The sequence below is a fragment of the Crinia signifera genome, chromosome 8 (genome assembly GCF_055691185.1).
Source record: "Crinia signifera chromosome 8, ASM5569118v1, whole genome shotgun sequence".
NCBI lineage: Eukaryota > Metazoa > Chordata > Amphibia > Anura > Myobatrachidae > Crinia > Crinia signifera.
The window spans coordinates 134849998-134868995 of record NC_139224.1 but is presented as its reverse complement, the minus strand read 5'-3'; the positions used below and the strand labels follow the sequence as shown (position 1 = coordinate 134868995).

The following is an 18998-nucleotide window of genomic DNA, read 5'->3' as shown; positions in this document are numbered from 1 at the left end:
CCTTCCCCATACACCCAATGTATATATGTCATCAAGTGATGACCCATTACTGAAGTAGCCATTGGCAATTACCCTTGCATTAACTGCAAAAACATGAAATATATAATTCTGCATTGTTTCTCTACAGAACAAATGCAAATGAAGTTAGATAATATTGGGCATAGAAAAAGTATACTAGATATGATTTGCATACGATGCGATTTAGCACACCCTCACTATCCACGCAGCCTGAAGCGTGGTGAGCGCAACGATCTCAGAGAGGGTACGCGTCCTCCCGACCTGTTCATACCCCCACTATCCACTTTGGTGTGGAGTTGATTTTATAAAGTGTGGTGAGCGCAGCGAGCCACCGAGCCCGAAGCATGGCGAGTCCCGCGGATTACTTGACCAGTATTCCGTGGTCGATATTTCGGACAGTTGGAAATATAGGTAACAAAGCCTATTCCATCGAGTGTCCAAAAACATGCGGATTGGTTACTTTTTAGAAACCAACAGCAGAGATGACAATTTATAGTTCGTTTTCATGGTGGAAAATATGGCCACTTTGAACAGGTATGTGCCGGTATTTACAACTGTTGAAGCTGCTCGCGGTCGGGGTTTGCACGTGTGCACAAACCCCGACCATCGGGGCTGAGGCTGAATTCAGATCATTACGAGCGATACTAAATCGGCCCCTATGTGTAATCGATTTAAAAAGTTTGCAGAGATAAACGGATTCAGACATTCCAAGGATAAATACCTTACCTCACACGTAAACTGTGGTCTATCCTTGTTCCCAACTGTACGGACCTGAAAGTTAGGAGTTAGTTTCTTCTTTCCACACCAAGTATTTAGAACATTCTTTATGTGGGCCATGTTGGAAGTAGGGCTGTCTTGTGGCCTGAAACCAGATTATTTATCAATATTTAATATAGAAGGACAAGGAAAACATTTATTTGTAAAACAGGTCCTACCGTGTTTCCCCGATAATAAGACACTGTCTTATTTTTTTTTTTCCTCTCAAAAAAGACCATAGGTCTTATTTTTGGGGGAGGGCTTATTTTAATAGACCCCACACCTTTCCACATGCCCCCACATTCTTGATGGCCCCAAACCTTTCCACATGCCCCCACATTCTTGATGGCCCCAAACCTCTGTTTGCTTACCGAGACAGCCAGAACTGTATTGATGGCCCCTGTGTGCCGTCAGCGCTGTATTGTTCAGCAGCCGCGTGATGTGCGCGGCGTGACGCCGCGCCTACCGCAATGCATCCCTGGGAACGGGAGCCGCGGTATTATCGTACAGGTACAGGAGAGTTGAGCGGGGCTGAGCAGGGCTACATTTTAATAACTTTAATAAAATCTATGGGAAAATTCATAGGCCTTATTTTCGGGGGAGGGCTTATTTTGGACAAATGTTCCAAATCTGGGGTAGGGCTTATTATCGGGGTAGCTCAATGTTTCATGAAAGCTTGCTCTAAAGAAAGCTTAAATGTTCAAGTGAAAATATGATAGATTAAAAAATGCAGAGTTACTTACTGTATGTCCTTAACTGTTAAATCCTTTCCTTTGAATCCATAGGGGAAACAGGGATAAAAAAAGCTTGTATTTAGCTCATTGCAGGCCTAAGCTACACCTTTGGTGATTCATTTACATCAGTGTGTATAATTTCTGACAATTTAAAAAAAATAAAAAACTTTTGAGAACAATTACATGATGGTACTTACCAATAAATCCCTTTCTACGATTCCATGCGTGCAGCCTGTCACTTTAATTCTTCTTAAGAACTGGCTTTAGCTCCTCCCCTCTATAGTCCATAGGCTTCAGTTAAGATTAAATAAGCCTGAATAAAGACAGAGAGTAGAATGAAACACAGAAAGAAAGTGGCATAGAGGCGCAGAAACAATTGCAAAAACACACACTACAGATAAATAGCATGCAACAGTAAACACACCTATAAGCAGCAACCCAATAGCGCCAGGTAGGATCATCATCATAGCGTACAACGGCCAACAAATAAATCAGAGGTGAGCAATAATTACAACAATTACTTTCTTGAATACGTGGGGTGCCAGAATGGAAAATCTGAGGATTTGCCATTCTGGCTTGAAGAGGTTCCCAAATCGGAATGTGCAGGTATGCATCCTGGGGATACGGTCATTGGGTCTACACAGCAAGTTGGTCGACACCGTTAGACCGACATGGGTCTAGGTTGACATGGGACTAGGTCAACACAAGCATTAGGTCAACAGTCAGAAGGGTCAACATGGGGTTTTTCACTGTTTTTTGAGACGACATGTGCCGACAGACGGTATTTCATGCCCTTCCATCCACTAGGGCGTGGTGGGAGAATAAACTAGTGTGCCAAGTGCATTGCGAGCGAAGCGAGCTTTGCGAGGGCATACGGTGCACTGGAAACTGTGTCCATGTCGACTGTGTTGACATTCGTGTAAAAAAACTGTGAAAACCCCCAGGTCGACCTTTTGAGTGTAGACCTAGACCCTGTCGACCTATTGCTTGTGTCCACCTATTGACCTGTTGACCTAGACCCATGTCGACCAACTTGCTGTAGACCCAACCATCCTAACCCGCATCCTAAATATCCAAGGACACTAGGAACTCAAAGAAGAAAAAGGGGGGTTTTGCCAATCGCCCAGGAGGGTATAAATTTATAATGCTTATAGGACCCCTTTAATTCGATTAAGAATAGTATTTATTATTTATTATGGGGCGTGCTGCCGTTGGACAATGGATATAACACAGTAGGTGTGTTTGGTTGATGCGCGTGTCGCCACCGGCTTCATCAGGACCAGGTCCTGATGAAACTGGTGGCGACACGCGCGTCGACCAAACACATTTAGTGTGTTTAAACCCCCCCTATTCCCCTCCCCACTGAAATGTATTTTGATCTGTAATCATAGATAGATTGGCAGCGCTGTACCCAACAGAGGCAAGATACGGGTGTCTGGGTGTGGATCACGGTAACACTCACTGCTAGTGACATCACAGAGACCCGACACCCTTTTACAGCAAGGGCGCACGTGTAGTCAGTGTCCGGCGCGGCTTTCTCCAGCACTTAGAGAAAAGCCGGCGTGCAGATTAAACTTACACTGTAGCGTCCAGCACGGCTCTCTCCCATTACCTAGGGGGCAGCCGGCAGCAGACGCAGCATCACAGGGGTTAGCACTGACAGGGTGTATCCCGAGCACTACCCCTGTACTGTGTGATACAGAGAGGTGCATCCAGCAATTATAGGTGCACAAGTGACGGATAGTGATACCCCCGGCGATATATATAGCCGATGACCTGAGGGGTATACACTACACCATTCCAATGATTTATCGCATGTGCCATACCTATATACAGTGATACGAAAGACAACTGGTGATATCCCAGCAAGCAGTTACAGTTAGTAGACACCCATGGCATATTACAAATAGCCGATCACTAGAGGTGACCTTATTATAACTAACACCTATCTGCCTCATAGTGCCAACTTGCTGGAAACAGCACTATGTTCACACAGTTACTCGCTCTGTAATTAATTAAAAGAATTTAAAGGAACATTTGCCAATTGAAAGCGCTGATCCAATCTAACAGTATACACACAAGAATTATCACAGACAATTTGGGGATAGAGGGGACACACTACGCGGGGTTAATTCCCCTTTTATACTTACCTTGTCTTACCCTTGTATGTGTTTTTATATGTCGCAGTTCTTAAAATAAACCAATAAAAGTTATATTTTACAAAATTTCTTCTCTCCAGGTGTGCCTAAAAGTGACAATCTGTCCTTTCTTTTTTCAATTATGACACTAGGAACTCTCCTACTTCCATAATTGCTATCACGAAGTGAAAGGATCCCATCATGAACCGGTGAAACATTAAACGGACATTTAAAGATTTGAGATTCAAAATAGGCTTCTGAACCACAAAAAAATATTGTGGTTTCTATCGCAGCCGCCAAGTAAGCCTGCACAAACTGGAAAAATCATTTGATGGTGAAGGGCTTAACAATGGATTTGCAGCTAATCACAGGCCTGCAATATTTTCACAAGCCCTGCTAAGCAATTTGCAAGCCTGCTAGCGGGTGAGATTTCAATCTGTCGGGGCAGCGTATACCCCGACCACAAGGCTCTGAAAATTAGCAGCCGTGCTATCAATTCTGAATCAGGCCCAAGATTTCCAACCCAAACATCTGAAACCAAATGTATTTCAAATGAAATAGGCAAGCTTCCACCGCAGAACCCTCAGGTAGAATGGGAGACTGCTTTTTCTGGAGTTTGGGATCAGACTCTCATCCCTGGGAAGATGGATTGAGCCACTGAGAAGGATCAGCCTCTTGGTCACCCAACTAAACTTGCCAGGAGTCCACCAATTGCTGTGACAATTTGGACACTGCCTCTGACAATGTAGAAACACAGAACAGCGTATAAGTGGTTGGATGGTCTGACACGGGAGCCAACACAGAGGCTGACCCCTCTGACCACAGGTCTCAGACAGCCCAACAATCTGAGCATGCATGTGGAAACTACTTTACAGTTGCCCTTACTAGTTTAAGTAAAACTGCCATATACCCGAGGTTCCAATACGAGGTCCTCAATCGACGCAATTAGTATGCACCTCAACCAATTTAACCAATAGTAAAACCTGGACCATTAGGCTTCCTCGAAGACCGCTTTTGGGTACTGCTCCCATAAATAGTAAAAATTACTTGAAAAGGCTGTATATAAAATTATTCTGGCTGGGAGGAAGATATATCAAACCTTCTCACAAGGACAAGTAGTGGTTTTGCCCATAGAATGAGAATTCTAGTTATTATTTAATCACTACAGCCTAAAAATGATAGCTAAAATACAAGTAAACTACATACAATTTGACACTTTTCGTGCAATGTATCTGCCCTATGCATCCAATTTGTGTAGAAAAGAGCCAAATCCTACTAGTGCATGGGCACCTAAGGGTAAATGTACTAAGGCTAGTAAAAATGAAAAAGTTGATGTTGCCCACAGCAATTAATAAGATTATATAATTTCTCTATTACAGGGATGGGGAACCATTGGCTCCCAGCTGTTGTTGAACTACACATCCCAGCATTCCCTGCTACAGGTTTGACATTTTGGCCATTCTAATATTGTTGCAGGGCATGATGGGATGTGTAATTCACCAACAGCGTGGAGCCAAAGGTTTCCCATCCCTGCTCTATTGCATCGTAGAAAATGATAGACTCAATTTCATCCACGAGTCATATAGTACAAGCGTATCATTTAATACGGATACAATGCTAGAAGAAACAAATGTTTAAAACACTGAGCAACACATTCCCCAAGAAAGACACAAGACACGGATATAAAGTATTTATATTCTGCTACAACTACATCACCTCATGGAAACCTGGTAATATATATATATATATATATATATATATATATATACACACACACACACACACACACACACACGACTGCACTTACAAGCCCTGAAGTCCCCATTATTACAGTAATATGACGGCACTGGCAGGTAAGAAACACTCCACCTGCAAACACACTACATTCTATGAACTGCTAAGCCCCGAGAGGTGCACAGAGTACGGCAGGTAGGACGGAGGACACATTACACCCGTTATTACGCAGAATAATACGTATACGTACACGCAAAACGCACCTACCGAGTGAGTACAGCCACAGCACTTGCAACCACAAATACAGAATTTACATTACGATCGCCGATAAAATGGCGCGCTACTACGACATGCACCAGCGACAGATTGCTGCGCAGGCGCGACACTGCAAAGACCAATCACGGCGAAGGCGTGCGACCCGGAAGAGGATATATGCTTTTGGTGAGATAGAGTGCGCAAGGATCCATGTTTGAATGGGGCACTGCCCACTGATGATTAGCGCTGATTGCTCGTAAACGAACGAATGAGTGCTGTTAAAAAAATAAGTCATCATTTGGGATGTTACTAAAGAATTACAGTTTTATAGTGGGCGGGGCAGTTATTTTCTCATGGTACAGAACAATTCTTCCTAATATGTGTAGGGTATCGTATGCAGTTGGCAGAGACACTAGATCAGTGGTCTGGAAACTCGGTCTTCATTAACCCACACAGTGCATGTTTTGCTGGTAACCCAGCAGGTGCACAGGTGTACTAATTACTCACAGACACATTTTATAAGGTCCGCAGGTGGAGTTAATTATTTCACTTGTGATTCTGTGAGGAGACCTGCAAAACATGCACTGCGTGGGGTAAGGAGGACCGAGTTCCCTGACCACTGCACTAGATTATGGAGATATATGACGTCATGTGAGGGCGGAAGTTCTTTGATGCCCATACTTTTTTCTTTCTTTCTCCATTTAAGGTTTTTCTTGTAGGTTAATTTATTTGGTACTTATGTAGTATCTGGACGCCCGATTATCGCATCGCATCCGACCAAATCGCATGCGATGGACCCGATTTTTCATAGGATTCTATGGGAAAAAGAGTCCTTTTCATTTCCCCACTATCCAACTACGCATGGAGTTGGATATAAACCTGTGGCGAGCGTAGCGAGCCACCGAGCCCGAAGCGTGGTGAGCGGACGCGGATTCATTAAAAAGTATTCCGCATCCACTCGCCATGCTTCAGGTTTATATCCTACTCCATGCGTAGTTGGATAGTGGGGAAATGAAAAGGACCTTTTTTTCCCATAGAATCATATGTTAAAATGGACTCAGTCCATTTTAACATTGAATCCTATGGAAAAATCGGGTCCATCGCATCGCATGCGATGTGATGCGATGGACCCGATTTTTTAATCGGGCGTCCAGATACTACATAAGTACCATTTATTTAATTTAGGCTGCATTGTACCTTCACAGGACCGCTTTGCTTACTACAGCTTTTTATTCCCACTAGAAGGTGACGATGACCCAGTGCATGATTGGATAGGTCTTCTCCACGAAGGGGATCTAGCCTCTACTGCAGTGGTTCCCAACCCTGGTCCTCAAGTACCCCCAACAGTGCATGTTTTCCAGGTCTCCACACAGAATCACAAGTGATATAATTAGCTCCACCTGTGGATCTTTTAAAATGTGCCTGAATAATCTGTGACCTGCTGCGTGACCTGGAAAACATGCACTGTTGGGGGTACTTGAGGACCAGGGTTGGGAACCACTGCTCTACTGTAAGGGGGGGGGGGGGGGGGGCAGATGTCATATTCTTTGTAATAAGCATAATTCGGCTCCATTTAGATCAGTATTTCCTAACTTTAGTCTTCTAGGAACCATGTTTTCCAGTTCTCATCAACCATATGTGACATAATTTGCAGAATTTGTGGATCTATTAAAATGAGGCAGTCAGTAACCGATGTATACACTTGTGCTCCAGCACATGGAATACAAAACCGGTGGCATTATTATGGGTGGGAACACCTAGGGCCTTATTCAGATCTGCGTGCATTCAGTTCCGATGTTGCCCATCTGCGCATGCGCAGACAGGTATCTGCGCATGTGCAGGCATATGGTGCGTGCACCCACGGCGACCTTTCGGGTCGCCGGGTGCACGCACCCATGTCGGCGTGGGGGGGGGGGGGGGGGGGGCGGAGATGGGCGGGGGGCGCCGGGCTGCCCTATTACCATATGGGAACGCCCAGCGTTCCATGGGCGTTCCCATGAGAACGCTGGGCGTTCTCATGGAAATTAGGCAGTGACGCGGGTGTGGGGGGCGGGTGGCAGACATCACCAGATAATACAGAAATGGCTTCCCCTGACGCACACCGCGCTCACAACCTATATCGAGTATATATCTGTAACTTGATCTGGTTCAGATGTGGTGCTTCTTTATTTTCTCTTATTTTCTATTTTCTTTTTCTCCAAAAAGGAAGTATGAAAGAGAAAAAAAAAATAGAATATGGTATAGTATGTTTTCACAGGGTCATTAAATGGTTACGACCGCCACCTTAGATAGAAGTGGGTTTTTTATTAATTCAAAAGGGTAGCGTACCCTACTCACACCAAACAAAAGATGTGCTCCTCACATAAAGGTTTCTTTTATCCATAAAAAGGGCCGCAATTCGCTTCAAAACGACATGTGGCCTCTCCTGTTGATATTTCTTTCCCAGAAAGCAGATATACCTTCACCCAGTGTATCTTATGCTGTGTACACACAGGGGAGATATATTGCTCAGCCATATATGGCTGAGCAATATATGGCTGAGCAATATATTGCTCAGTTTTTCCTTTACATCAGCGACCAGAGATGGTCGCTGATGAAAAAGAAACTGCCGGGGGGAGCCCGGCAGTGGAAATCAGCTGGTCGCAGGAGCATGTTCCTGCGACCAGCGATCACCACAGGGGCAAAAACGGGAGCGCGCACCCGGCGATATATCGCCGGTGCACACTCCCATTGCGGGCAATATGGTCGCTCAGCGACCATATTTCCCGCGATTTTGCACTAAATCGCCCCCGTGTGTACGCACCTTTAAAGTGATATGGAGGGGGACGTACCCCACTTACACAACACAGTGTATTTTCAATCCTATCTTTATAGCAGTTCCCTCCTTCCCTCCTCCCAATTTCAGCCTTTTCTTTATTATATCAATGTGTATATATACCAAAAGAAAAGAGTAAAAAAAACGTGCTTTAAACGTATAACAATTTTTATTTCTTTAAAAGACACAATTAAAAATTAGGGCATGGTAGACCACAGCAACTGCACAATAAAGATGGAAAGAACACTTAACTTTGTTCAGGGGATCAGGTCCGGACTGATACCCCTGAATTAGAAGTGAAGCACGTGCAGTAGTGTAGGTCTCTGAATTAGCCCCAAACTCTCCACCAACGCGTTTCAACCTTGACAGGTCTTCCTCAGGATGTGAGAGTCTGGGTCTACAGCATGGGTATTTATACCCTCAGTGATATTCCTCCCCTTCCTGTGGGAGGGCTTGGGATCCGAAACCGGAAGTGTATAAAAACGCTATAAAAACGCAGTAAAAAGACTTATGTACCTGATGGCTGGTATAATAAAACCACACATTGATGGTGTATATAATATAAACAATTTCCTAAGGCGGAGTACAGTGATCTAGTATAAAGACGAAGTGGGACGCACGGAAGTCCGGCCGTGACACGCATGATGACGTCAGCGGTCACGTGACAACGGGGAAGCCATTTCTGTATTAATTGTTTGTATTGAGGGTTGGGTGACCTTCTTTCCCCTGTACTTATCGCTGCTCTTTGTGCGCCAATTGGATACTGTATCCCCTCTTTTTCTGACATCACCAGATGTCAGCTGCCCGGCCGTATCCACGCCAGCGTGCACGCATATATACGCAACTGAAAAGTCACTTATATATGCGTGCACGCTAAACATCATTCGATGGTCGGTGACCATCGAAAGATGTGGGCGGTTACCCGAGCCATGCGAATGGATGTTTATGCAAAACATCCATTCGCAGCTGTTCGGGCGAAGCCGCACTTTTGTAGGGTACACACCAGGACGACCCGCTCACGATGCACATCGTGAGCGGATCGTCAGTGTCTCGTCCGACCCGCTCACGGTGACGCGGGGGGGCACGACCCGCTCACGATGTGCACCGTGAGCGGGTCCGATCCGATGGCGACCCTCACCCGGCTGTATGGTCGTCATTGAGATCCTACCTGCAGCAGGTAGGATCTCAATAACGACCGACCGACCCGCGGGACCGCGCATCGGTATCGGTCCACACCAGGTCAGAAAAGGGCCCAATCAGCACACAATCTACATCCAATTGATCGGAATTGGATCTAGATTGTGGGGATCGGGCCCTAGTTGTCCTGGTGTGTACCCAGCATTTGAGGGGGCGGCAGGGGGGGGCGGTCGTTCACCGGGCGGGGTTTGGTGGACTCGCAAGGCTGCGAATTCGACCTGAATGACCCCCCTAGTTCACTCCCTAGGTGTGCGTGTTCCTGAAAATGAATGGATGCATGGCTTGCAGCGTGATGTTTTGGGCCCCTGCTCCTTTTTCTTGGAACCCCCAGCCTCTTCCCGCGAGGTATGAAATAAACATGCACATGTCATCCCTCACCACTCCAGCACATGAGGAGGTGACAACCAAGACATCAGAGTCACTGTGATATTTTAGGGTCAGCTCTTCAGATTGTGTCAACTGGTGTGGCCTGCACCACCCCTAGTAATACCACTGTAAAAAAAACATTGGGAGTAATTCAGTACCGCTTGTGAAGCAGAAGTCGTTTGCTGCTTAGTGATCGGCCGAACACGCCAGCCCCTCAGTACCATGCAATGGGATAGAGCCAGCCCTAGGCATAAGCATGCTGGGCAATTGCCTAGGGCGTTGGCCTATGCTTAGGGGTGGCAGCCTCTTATGCCATTGGTGATTAGTGGGGGTCACCGATTGTCGCCTCCCGTGAAATGAACATTGCCCGATACGCCCACCCGTGGGTGCTCAGTGCTGCATTACTTTGTTATAGTTTAGTTCCCTATCTAGATGCCAATATTCTATCAGCCGTGTCACCTTTTTTCAGAAAAGGTCTGGTTAAGTCATTTGAGGGATGTTTCTGCCCTTGCGGTAAGCAAAAGGCCTAATTCACCTCTAGCTGCTGCAAGTTTACAGTAATCATTGACCTAACTAGTCTTCTTATGAAAAATGTCTGAGCGAGTCACAAGTGACATTATTTATGCAGTCTGTTAAACCTTAGATCTCTGCATAAATGCAGTGGATCTAATCAAAGCTACACAAGATTACAGCCTTGTGTGCGTCCCAAAGCAATTGGGGAGAAATAGTGGGGCGAGCATTGAAAGTTCCGAATTTCAGAATCCATTTGTGAGTGGAGAGAGGGGTTCAAAAGAAGCCTCTCCTCCAAGCACCAAGTAAAGGAGCGGTTATGGGGGTAAGACGATCCTAGATCTACTGTGAATGGACAGTGCTCTGATCAGGTGCTAGGATGGATCTCAAAATCCAAGATTACTTGCGTGGGGTCAGTACTTAAAAACACCAGGTCTAATCTAGTGTATATGTTGTGAATATTTAGCTGTAGGTTCTTTCACCCGCCAAGCATCAAACAAGAGATGTTGGGATAATAAAGACTGCAGAGCGACAGAGTTGATTCGAGCTATATTACTTAAGGGAGTAGGAACTGGCTTGGACCTATCCAAATGTAGGTCCAGAGTGGTATTAAAATCCCCGCTACTACTGTCCTGCCTTGTCTATACTGAGAGAGGAGTGTGCTAAGAGTACGAAAAAACTGGGGTTGACCTGTATTTGGGGCATAGACATTAACAAATGAAAATAAAGTGCCATCTAATTCATCAAAATAAGATAACTCCCTTCCGGATCTTGACTGATAGTAGTGGGGACCAAATTAAAATGTCAAGGAACCATATTGCGACACCTTTCTTTTTACAGGATGGGTTACATGCGTGGTATGTTAAAGGAAATACTTTAATTTAAGCTCAGGGTGTTTGAGTCCTGCAAAGAGTGTCTCCTGTAAAAAAATAAATATAAAAGTGATGGGGGTAGTCCAGACCTTTAACATTAAAAGTCAGACATTTGTTAGCCATGTAGAGTTAGTGTGAACAATATAAAGAAAATAAAAAACCTATACACCAGCCTCATAAGAAAAGAGAAAAAGACGAAAGGAACAGAAGAAGAGGAAAAGGTGTAAGCTGGGAGAGGTCCCGCTCACTTTGTTGGAACCACGAAAAAAAAGAGAAAAAAATGGCCTATTGGCTGGGGGTGTCCGAAGGCGGTCATACTGACCATGTGGGCGTGTGCGGCAAAATAATTAAATTATGGGAAGAGATGAGGAAGACCAAAGCCCCGGCTGTAATTGGAGCTATATTAAGGAGGATAGAACATAATAATAGTGTAATTGGCCAATTAGTCCAATATCAGTGAATAGCAAAGGGCATAGGGAAGGCGTAAACGGTGAGAGGGGGTGACAAAACAAGTAGATTAAAAAACAAAACAAATTTTAATTACATTAATTTAAAAAAAAAAAATAAAGTGACCAAGGTTCAACAATTCAAAGCATATCTGTGAGCAATTATTACAGAACATTTTATGGAAATCCCAAAGAATTACCATAAGTGTCAAAGAGTGACATATATAGTGATTAAGAAGCACTTCTAAAGGGCAATATATTCAGAAAAATAAAAGAGTTGACAACACAAAAATACTATTAAACATCTGTGAAAATAGTGTATGTCTGTCCATAAAGCCAGAGGCAACCTCTGGCCATAAACAATATAACAGGGCCATAAACAATATAACAGGCCTTGGTAGTACACATCGGCCCCAAAAACCAATGGCCACCCCTGATCATAAACAATATACCAGACCTTACCGGCACTATAGGTTGTCTGTGCAATATTAAATTAAATAAAAGCATACAGCAATACAAACATGTACAGATACCCTTACTTCATAGCAATATACAGGGTAAGGGGTGGGCTACCAAGTGTGCCAAGTAGTAATGTAATAAACATCCCATAAACTCATAAATAGACCTATGGTCCTTGAAACCCTGATAGCCCAACACAACCCGTGCTATATAACCTCAGGGTATTAACTATACTATAAGAATATGCATGAAATAGTGTAATATTACTCCTGTTTACTTTGCTGGAAGCAAATCCTGATCCACTTGAGTGGATAGATGAAGACTTATGGGGCCCAGAGATAGCTCAGGTCACTGTGTGTAAAGTGGGGCAGGAGCAGACGGTTTGCCATTCCTTCCTCGGGAATCTATGGTAATGGTGGGCAATGTGAATAGTCGGTAGATCCAGCTGTGCACGAGGTTGAGGAGTCGGCAGATGTAGTTGAGTTAGCAAGTAGAGAGAGCCTCATCTGGGGAACACGCTGAAAGGATTTTGCTATCTGCCCTCACCTGTTTTATTAATGTCCTTTAATTCACGTCATTTGGCCAGGGTAAGGGGAGATAGATCTTGAAAAATGAGTAACACATGAAAGGGGATATCTGAGGAGCAGCGAGCTTGAGAGTAACCTGTTTCACATAACTGCAGCTTAGCACAGCAGCCCACCACTCAGCGCTCCACCAGATACTTAATATCTGTTTTTGTCCATTTGAGCTTGAGAGTAAACCTGATCTTTTGACTTAAAATAGTAAAAGCGGAGGATCACGTCTCTTGGAGCATCGCTAGGGTGTGAGCGAGGTTTAAGAGCTGTATGAGCCCTATCCAGTAGAAACATACAGTATCATAAGGGATAGAAGGGGCAAGTAAGCAAAACAAATGTAAGAGGTAATCCTCTATGTGGTTGGCCTCAACAGATTCTGGGATATTACAGATCCTAAGATTGTTCCTGCGCCCTCTGTTGTCAAGATCCTCTTGCTTATCGGCCAGTAAGGCAAAATCACGATTCAGTGGAGTGTTGTCCTGTTCGGACATTTGATGGAAACGTATTATTTTCTCCTGCTTCCTCTCCAAAGCATATACTCGGGTTGTAAGAGCAGACACCTCAGACTGGATACCAGAAAGAGCGTTATGCACTTCATTGTGTATGGCCCGGTGAAAGCCTTTTATCTCATTAAAGATAGCCAGAGGGGGCTGCTGCATATTCAGAATCAGAGTCTATATCACAAGCACCTCTCTGGGTAGGAGTAGAGGGTGGCATTTGTAATTCAGCTGTCCGAGAAGACTTAAAATAGGAAATGAGGGCTTGAGAGCCTGCTTTCTTGTGTTTAGGCATAGTGGAAATGTGGACAAGTAGGGTCAGTGGGAGAGATCGTAACGTCCTATTCAGTGTATCATAAAGCAAATAATACACCCAGGGCTAATTAAAGTATAAGCATATTACATTTCATGACAGTTCATATTGAAGGTAATGCGCATGGGCCCGCAGCATCAGGGCAGGTGGGCAGAGGATACAGTCCAAAACAAGATAACGGTGGGTTGGGGAGCAAAGGCAGGCTGTACGGATGGGTGAGCCAGGTATCAGGTCTGGGCCCACCTCAGGTCCAATCTGTTCGTGCTTGATCAAGCTGTTTTGCACAGGCACCCATGGGGCCAGGGCATAAAACTGTCACTGCCCGCCACTACACCGATAAGCACACATGTGGACCAGGCTGGACACGACAGGTGAAATGCACCTTGTAAGGATTAATGTGGATTAAGGGGTCCTTTGTGTGTAGCATGGGGGGGAGGGGGACCCCGGCAATCTGGCTATTGGACAACTATGGTCCAAATTTGGGAGCTCCAAGGTTCCTTGTGTTAATAATTATAAGCATAGCCTCCTATATCTTAATTGCTGGCCGCAGCAGACAGCAGGGTGTCAAGGACAGAGGTGTGGGGGACCTGAGGCAGGGTCCTCTGTATAAAAAAATGGAAAGAGTGTAGATTGCGCTTAATTGATGGCAGAGCAAGGTCAAGTAAAAAAAGCACTTTATTAGTACAAATGACATACTAAAATTAGCACAAATAAAATCATACAATGGTATTATGGGAAAGGGGGAAAATGGCAAGTGGGTGAGAGAGCTGCATCCAGTTATAGTAACATCACCTTTGAGAGTCCACAGTTCAGTGTGAAGCAGGGAGTTTGGATGATGGAATTTATCCTCCAGACCTGAACAAAGTGAGATCCGTACAGTACTTCCTCCAAATAAGTAGTGGGGGTGGCGTTCCGCCCAGTTGGAATATCAGAAGTTTTGTAGGTGGTCCACTGGGTGACCCGGGTGGGTGATTAGAGAGGCTGCTTGCCTTTAGATGATTGGCACCATACTCCGGTCAGTGTAATGTAGCCAATGGTGGTCTGGTTCTCCTATTAAAGCTTTCAGGTGGTAATGGGTGATGACTGGAACAGCAGTGTGGGGGGTGGGTAGGCTGGGTGCCTGGGCCAACGCGTTTCGCTGCTGGGTGCAGCTTTTTCAAGGTAGCTTTGACAGGCATAGGGTGGAGGTATATATACACCTTAGATAATTAGTAAACCATGTGCACATACAATCAATTTTGCGTTACAGAAAAACAATGTAAAACATACCTTGTTATGAGTAGGAGACTGAACTTAAGTAGAAGTATATGTAAAGAAGTAAAAACGAGTATTCCTAAGAGTATAAAAACACTATTTGTTTAGAAGTACCTCAGCCGGCGTCATCAGACTTCCGGTTGCATATTGATATAGCGCTGTGTGGTTCAGAAGTGTAATTGGGTATTGTAAACCTTCCGTCTAAGCCGCTGTTAGTATGATCCACAGCGTACATAGTAGTATTATATTCAGGGCCGGTGCAAGGCATCTAGGCGCCCTAGGCAAACCTACAGGATACCCCCCCCCCCCCCTACCAACTTCTCACATACACAATTGACTTTTAACATTTTTATTAGCTATATTTTTAGATTAACAACATCTCTGAATCAGGCCCACTGTTCATCCAAACTCTTGTGCACGTTTTCTTATCTACATTGTATAGTGTCTGCTTCCTATGTCTATGGGGGGGGAGGGGGGGTCACCTCCTATTCCTATAGGATGGTGCGTGGCAGTAATTTTTTTTTTACAAGGTGTCGCTTCCTCCCTCTATGGGGGGGGGGGCATCTCCTATAATAGGAGATGACACCCCCCCCCCCCCCTTATAGAGGGAGGAAGCGACACCTTGTTAAAAAAAAAATTACTGCCACGCACCATCCTATCCCACCATCCACCTAGGAGGTGACCCCCCCTCCCCCCCCATAGACATAGGAAGCGCTGCGCTGCGCACCTTGTAAAATATTGATTGACTGCCTCTGCCACCACGCCACCATCCAGGTGACTGGCAGTGGGCGGCAGATCAGACTGTGTGAGGGAACAGAGTAGCTGGGTAGGAGGGGGCGGGCGGCGGAGATTTGCTGCAGGCCTGCTGAGCCTGTGTCGGTCACGGGCGGCGCAGCACGGGCACGGACAGCGGGTGGGGGGAGCAGTGGATTCTTCACTGTCTGCGGACTGCGGCCAAGTTGCCAGCGGGGGCAGGGGCAGGAGCTGCCGCCGCCCGCCGCCGAAGTTTCCTGCTGGCTGCTGGTGCCGCGGCCTGATGACCGTCAGGGCGACAGCAACTGACTGACTACTGTCTGTCAGCGCTGGCGCCTGGCGGCACGCGGCAGCCATGTACACGGGCGGGGGGGACGGGGGTAGTGTAGTGTCCAAATCATACTTACAACAAGCTCAGCTGAGCTGTGCAGTGGTTTTGCCGTCTGAGCCTCGCCTCGCCGCTGCCTTCTTGTTCCTCCCGGCTCTCTCCTCTGCGGTAGCGACGCGTCGACGTGCTGCTGCTGCTGCTGGCCAGGCCAGCTCACTACCGCCCTCCAGTGGCCGGCGCCCTAGGCAAATGCCTAACCTTGCCTAGTGGTGGCGCCGGCCCTGATTATATTGTAACCACTGGATCTGTTTGTGAGCCATGTGTAACCAATAATTGTTTCCCAGATGTTAGGGAAACAAAAGTCTTCTTATTAATGGGCCTATGTGTGTTTGTTAATATAGGCATTCTGTCTGACACGCATTTGCGGTCCACTCAAAAGAGGCGAGAATGATGATAGATTTGGAAGTTGAATACCATACAGCACATTAGTTATACATTATGATATTTATACATTGTTAATAATAGCGTGAACAGGTAACAGGAAAGACACAGATATGAATATAGATAATAATTTATGCATTCCGTCATCATTTTCATATAATATAAAATTCAGAGCTAAGATCTATAATAAGTATAATTGGAAATGAGAATTTTTTTTAATAGTGGTTGGTACATAATCAAGAAAATTGGGATTGAAATAATTTAAAATAAATTAAATAAAAAAAAAAACCTGAGGTAGGAAGGACTGAGAGGCATATTGAGCATGTGTATACAGTACACTCGATATAACAAATATCTGTATATCTACACTCATGTTGGTACTTTTTTATATGTGGACTATTTGTTAAAAAGAAGAAGAAAGAAGGAAGGACCATAACAATAATAGGCCAGCATTCATAGAAAGTATTTATAGCACAGAATTCAGCTCGACTGCCTCATTAAGGCCCTCGGGATGAATTGTGTGCATCTGGAACATCCAGAATACTTCCTGTTTGCTGAGTTCTTTGAATCTGTCACCGCCTCGGTGGGTCTTGGGTACAGACTCTAAACCAGTTATGCTAAGTCCCCTGGGGTCTCCTACATGGGTTTCGGCGAAGTGTCACGATACGCTGTGTGTAAATATCCGTTTATTGATGTTCCTACGATGCTCTAGGAAGCGTACTTTTAACGCCCGAGTAGTGCGGCCTACGTATCCCAGACCACAGGGACAGCACAGTAGGTATATTGCATATTTGGTATTGCAATTAATAAAAGAGTTGATTTTATATTGTTTAACTTCTCTGTTACATATTTCATAGTTAGATTTTTTTGGGATATGGTCACACGTTATACATCTATTACCCCCGCATTTGTAGAAGCCTTTTTGTTTTTGCCCTAACCAAGTAGTTGTAGATACCTTAGTAATAGTGTCCTTAATGGGTTTAAGGTAGCTGGGAGCTAGCATGTTCTTTAGTGTTCTGTTCTTTTTAAAGATGAAACGAGGATTAGTGGGTAACAGATCTACCAATAAAGGGTCTTGTTATAATTTTTATCTACAATTTTACTAATTTTGTTTGAGTGTGTATTGAACGTGGAGATGTACATTACTTGGTTCTGATTGAGATTCATGCTTCCATCCTTCTGATTCTTATTTTGGTATTTCAGGAGGTTCTCTCTGCTCATAGATGTTACTTCGGAGAGAGCTTGATCAATCAGAACCTTTGGGTATTCCCTCTGTAAAAAGGACATTTTCATATCTTCCGCTTGTTGGCCGAAGGATCTTAAGTCGGAACAGTTCCTGTCCCTTCGGTATGCCCTTTTTCCATGGGGGATAATGGGCACAGTTGTAATGCAGATAGGCGTTAGCTCCAACTTCCTTTGTAAAGTTGGAGGTAACAATTTTGTCCCCCTCAGCTTCAAGGGTCACATCCAGGAAGGAAGTCCGCTTCGGGTCAAGATGGTGAGTGAAGGATAAATTATAGGAGTTGGTGTTGAGGTGATCAACAAAAAAGTGAGTGCTGTGGTGGGGGACCCATCCCAAATAATAAACAGGTCATCGATGTAGCGGCCATAGAGTACCAGGTTCGCCCCGAATGGGCTGTCCCAAATTAGATGTTGCTCCACCGCCCCCATATAGAGGTTGGCGTAACTCGGTGCGAACCTGGTCCCCATGGCCGTCCCCATCACCTGCAAAAAGAAAGTGTCCTGAAACAAAAAGTAGTTGTGCTCTAAAATGTAACTGATAGAATCCGTGATAAAGCGTTGGTGTCTCTCCCGCAGGTCCCCATCAGACACAAGTCTTCTGGCTATAACATCTTTACCAAGTTTGGGCGGGATGTTTGAGTATAAACTCGCAACATCTAGGGTGAGAAATGAATATGAATTCTTCCATTCGATGATTTGAATTAATTGTAAAAAGTGAATGGTGTCTTTGATATGAGACCTGAGGGTAGAGACCCTTGGGCTGTAAAAATGAATCAACATAAAAGGAAAGGTTGGAGGAAAGTGAATAAATACCAGAAATAATGGGTCGGCCCGGGGGTGAGGTAAGGGATTTGTGAATTTTGGGGAGGTGATAGTAGATGGGAGTGAGAGGGTGTTCACAGAAAAGAAAGCGGAGTTCCTCCCTGGAGATGACCCCTTCGCTGAAAGTATTTTTTAACAGTTCAAAAAGTGAGGAACTGAATTCTTTAGTGGGATCCTTATCAAGAACAGTGTAAAAACTAAGATCTCCAAGCTGTCGGTTAGCCTCTAGAATATATTCCTGGCGGTCCTGAATAACGATACCCCCCCCCCCCCCTTTGTCGGCCTCTCTTATTATGATTGTGGTGTCTTTCATAAGTTTGTTGAGGGCCTGTTGTTCGTTTCTTTTAAGGTTCGATTTTTTTAGCTCTATTTTGGGATTGATGTTTTGACACATATATTTAAAGTCGCTCAGGGTGGTCTTATAAAAGGATTCTACATTTGAACCCTTTGATTTTAGTGGATAGAAATCAGAT

At 44.9% G+C, this 18998-nt stretch overlaps 1 protein-coding gene across 7 annotated transcripts in view; it reads right to left on the bottom strand.

The window, feature by feature from the left end:
• Positions 1-5793, bottom strand: part of LOC146026491 (ATP-dependent RNA helicase A protein-like) — a 108420-nt gene extending 102627 nt beyond the window's left edge. The window contains exons 1-4 of one of the 7 annotated variants that reach the window (XM_083157203.1): positions 5648-5793; positions 1706-1821; positions 1518-1545; positions 745-880 (exon numbers count right to left, since the gene is read on the bottom strand). In XM_083157203.1, the coding sequence (XP_083013329.1) occupies positions 745-855 (111 nt within the window). In that variant the 5' untranslated portion in view covers positions 856-880; positions 1518-1545; positions 1706-1821; positions 5648-5793. Of the gene's footprint in view, positions 1-744; positions 881-1517; positions 1546-1705; positions 1822-5453; positions 5578-5630 lie in introns of those variants that run through there. The other 6 variants (XM_083157205.1, XM_083157207.1, XM_083157206.1 and 3 more) reach the window with 6 other exon arrangements.
• Positions 5794-18998: the final 13205 nt, after the last annotated feature.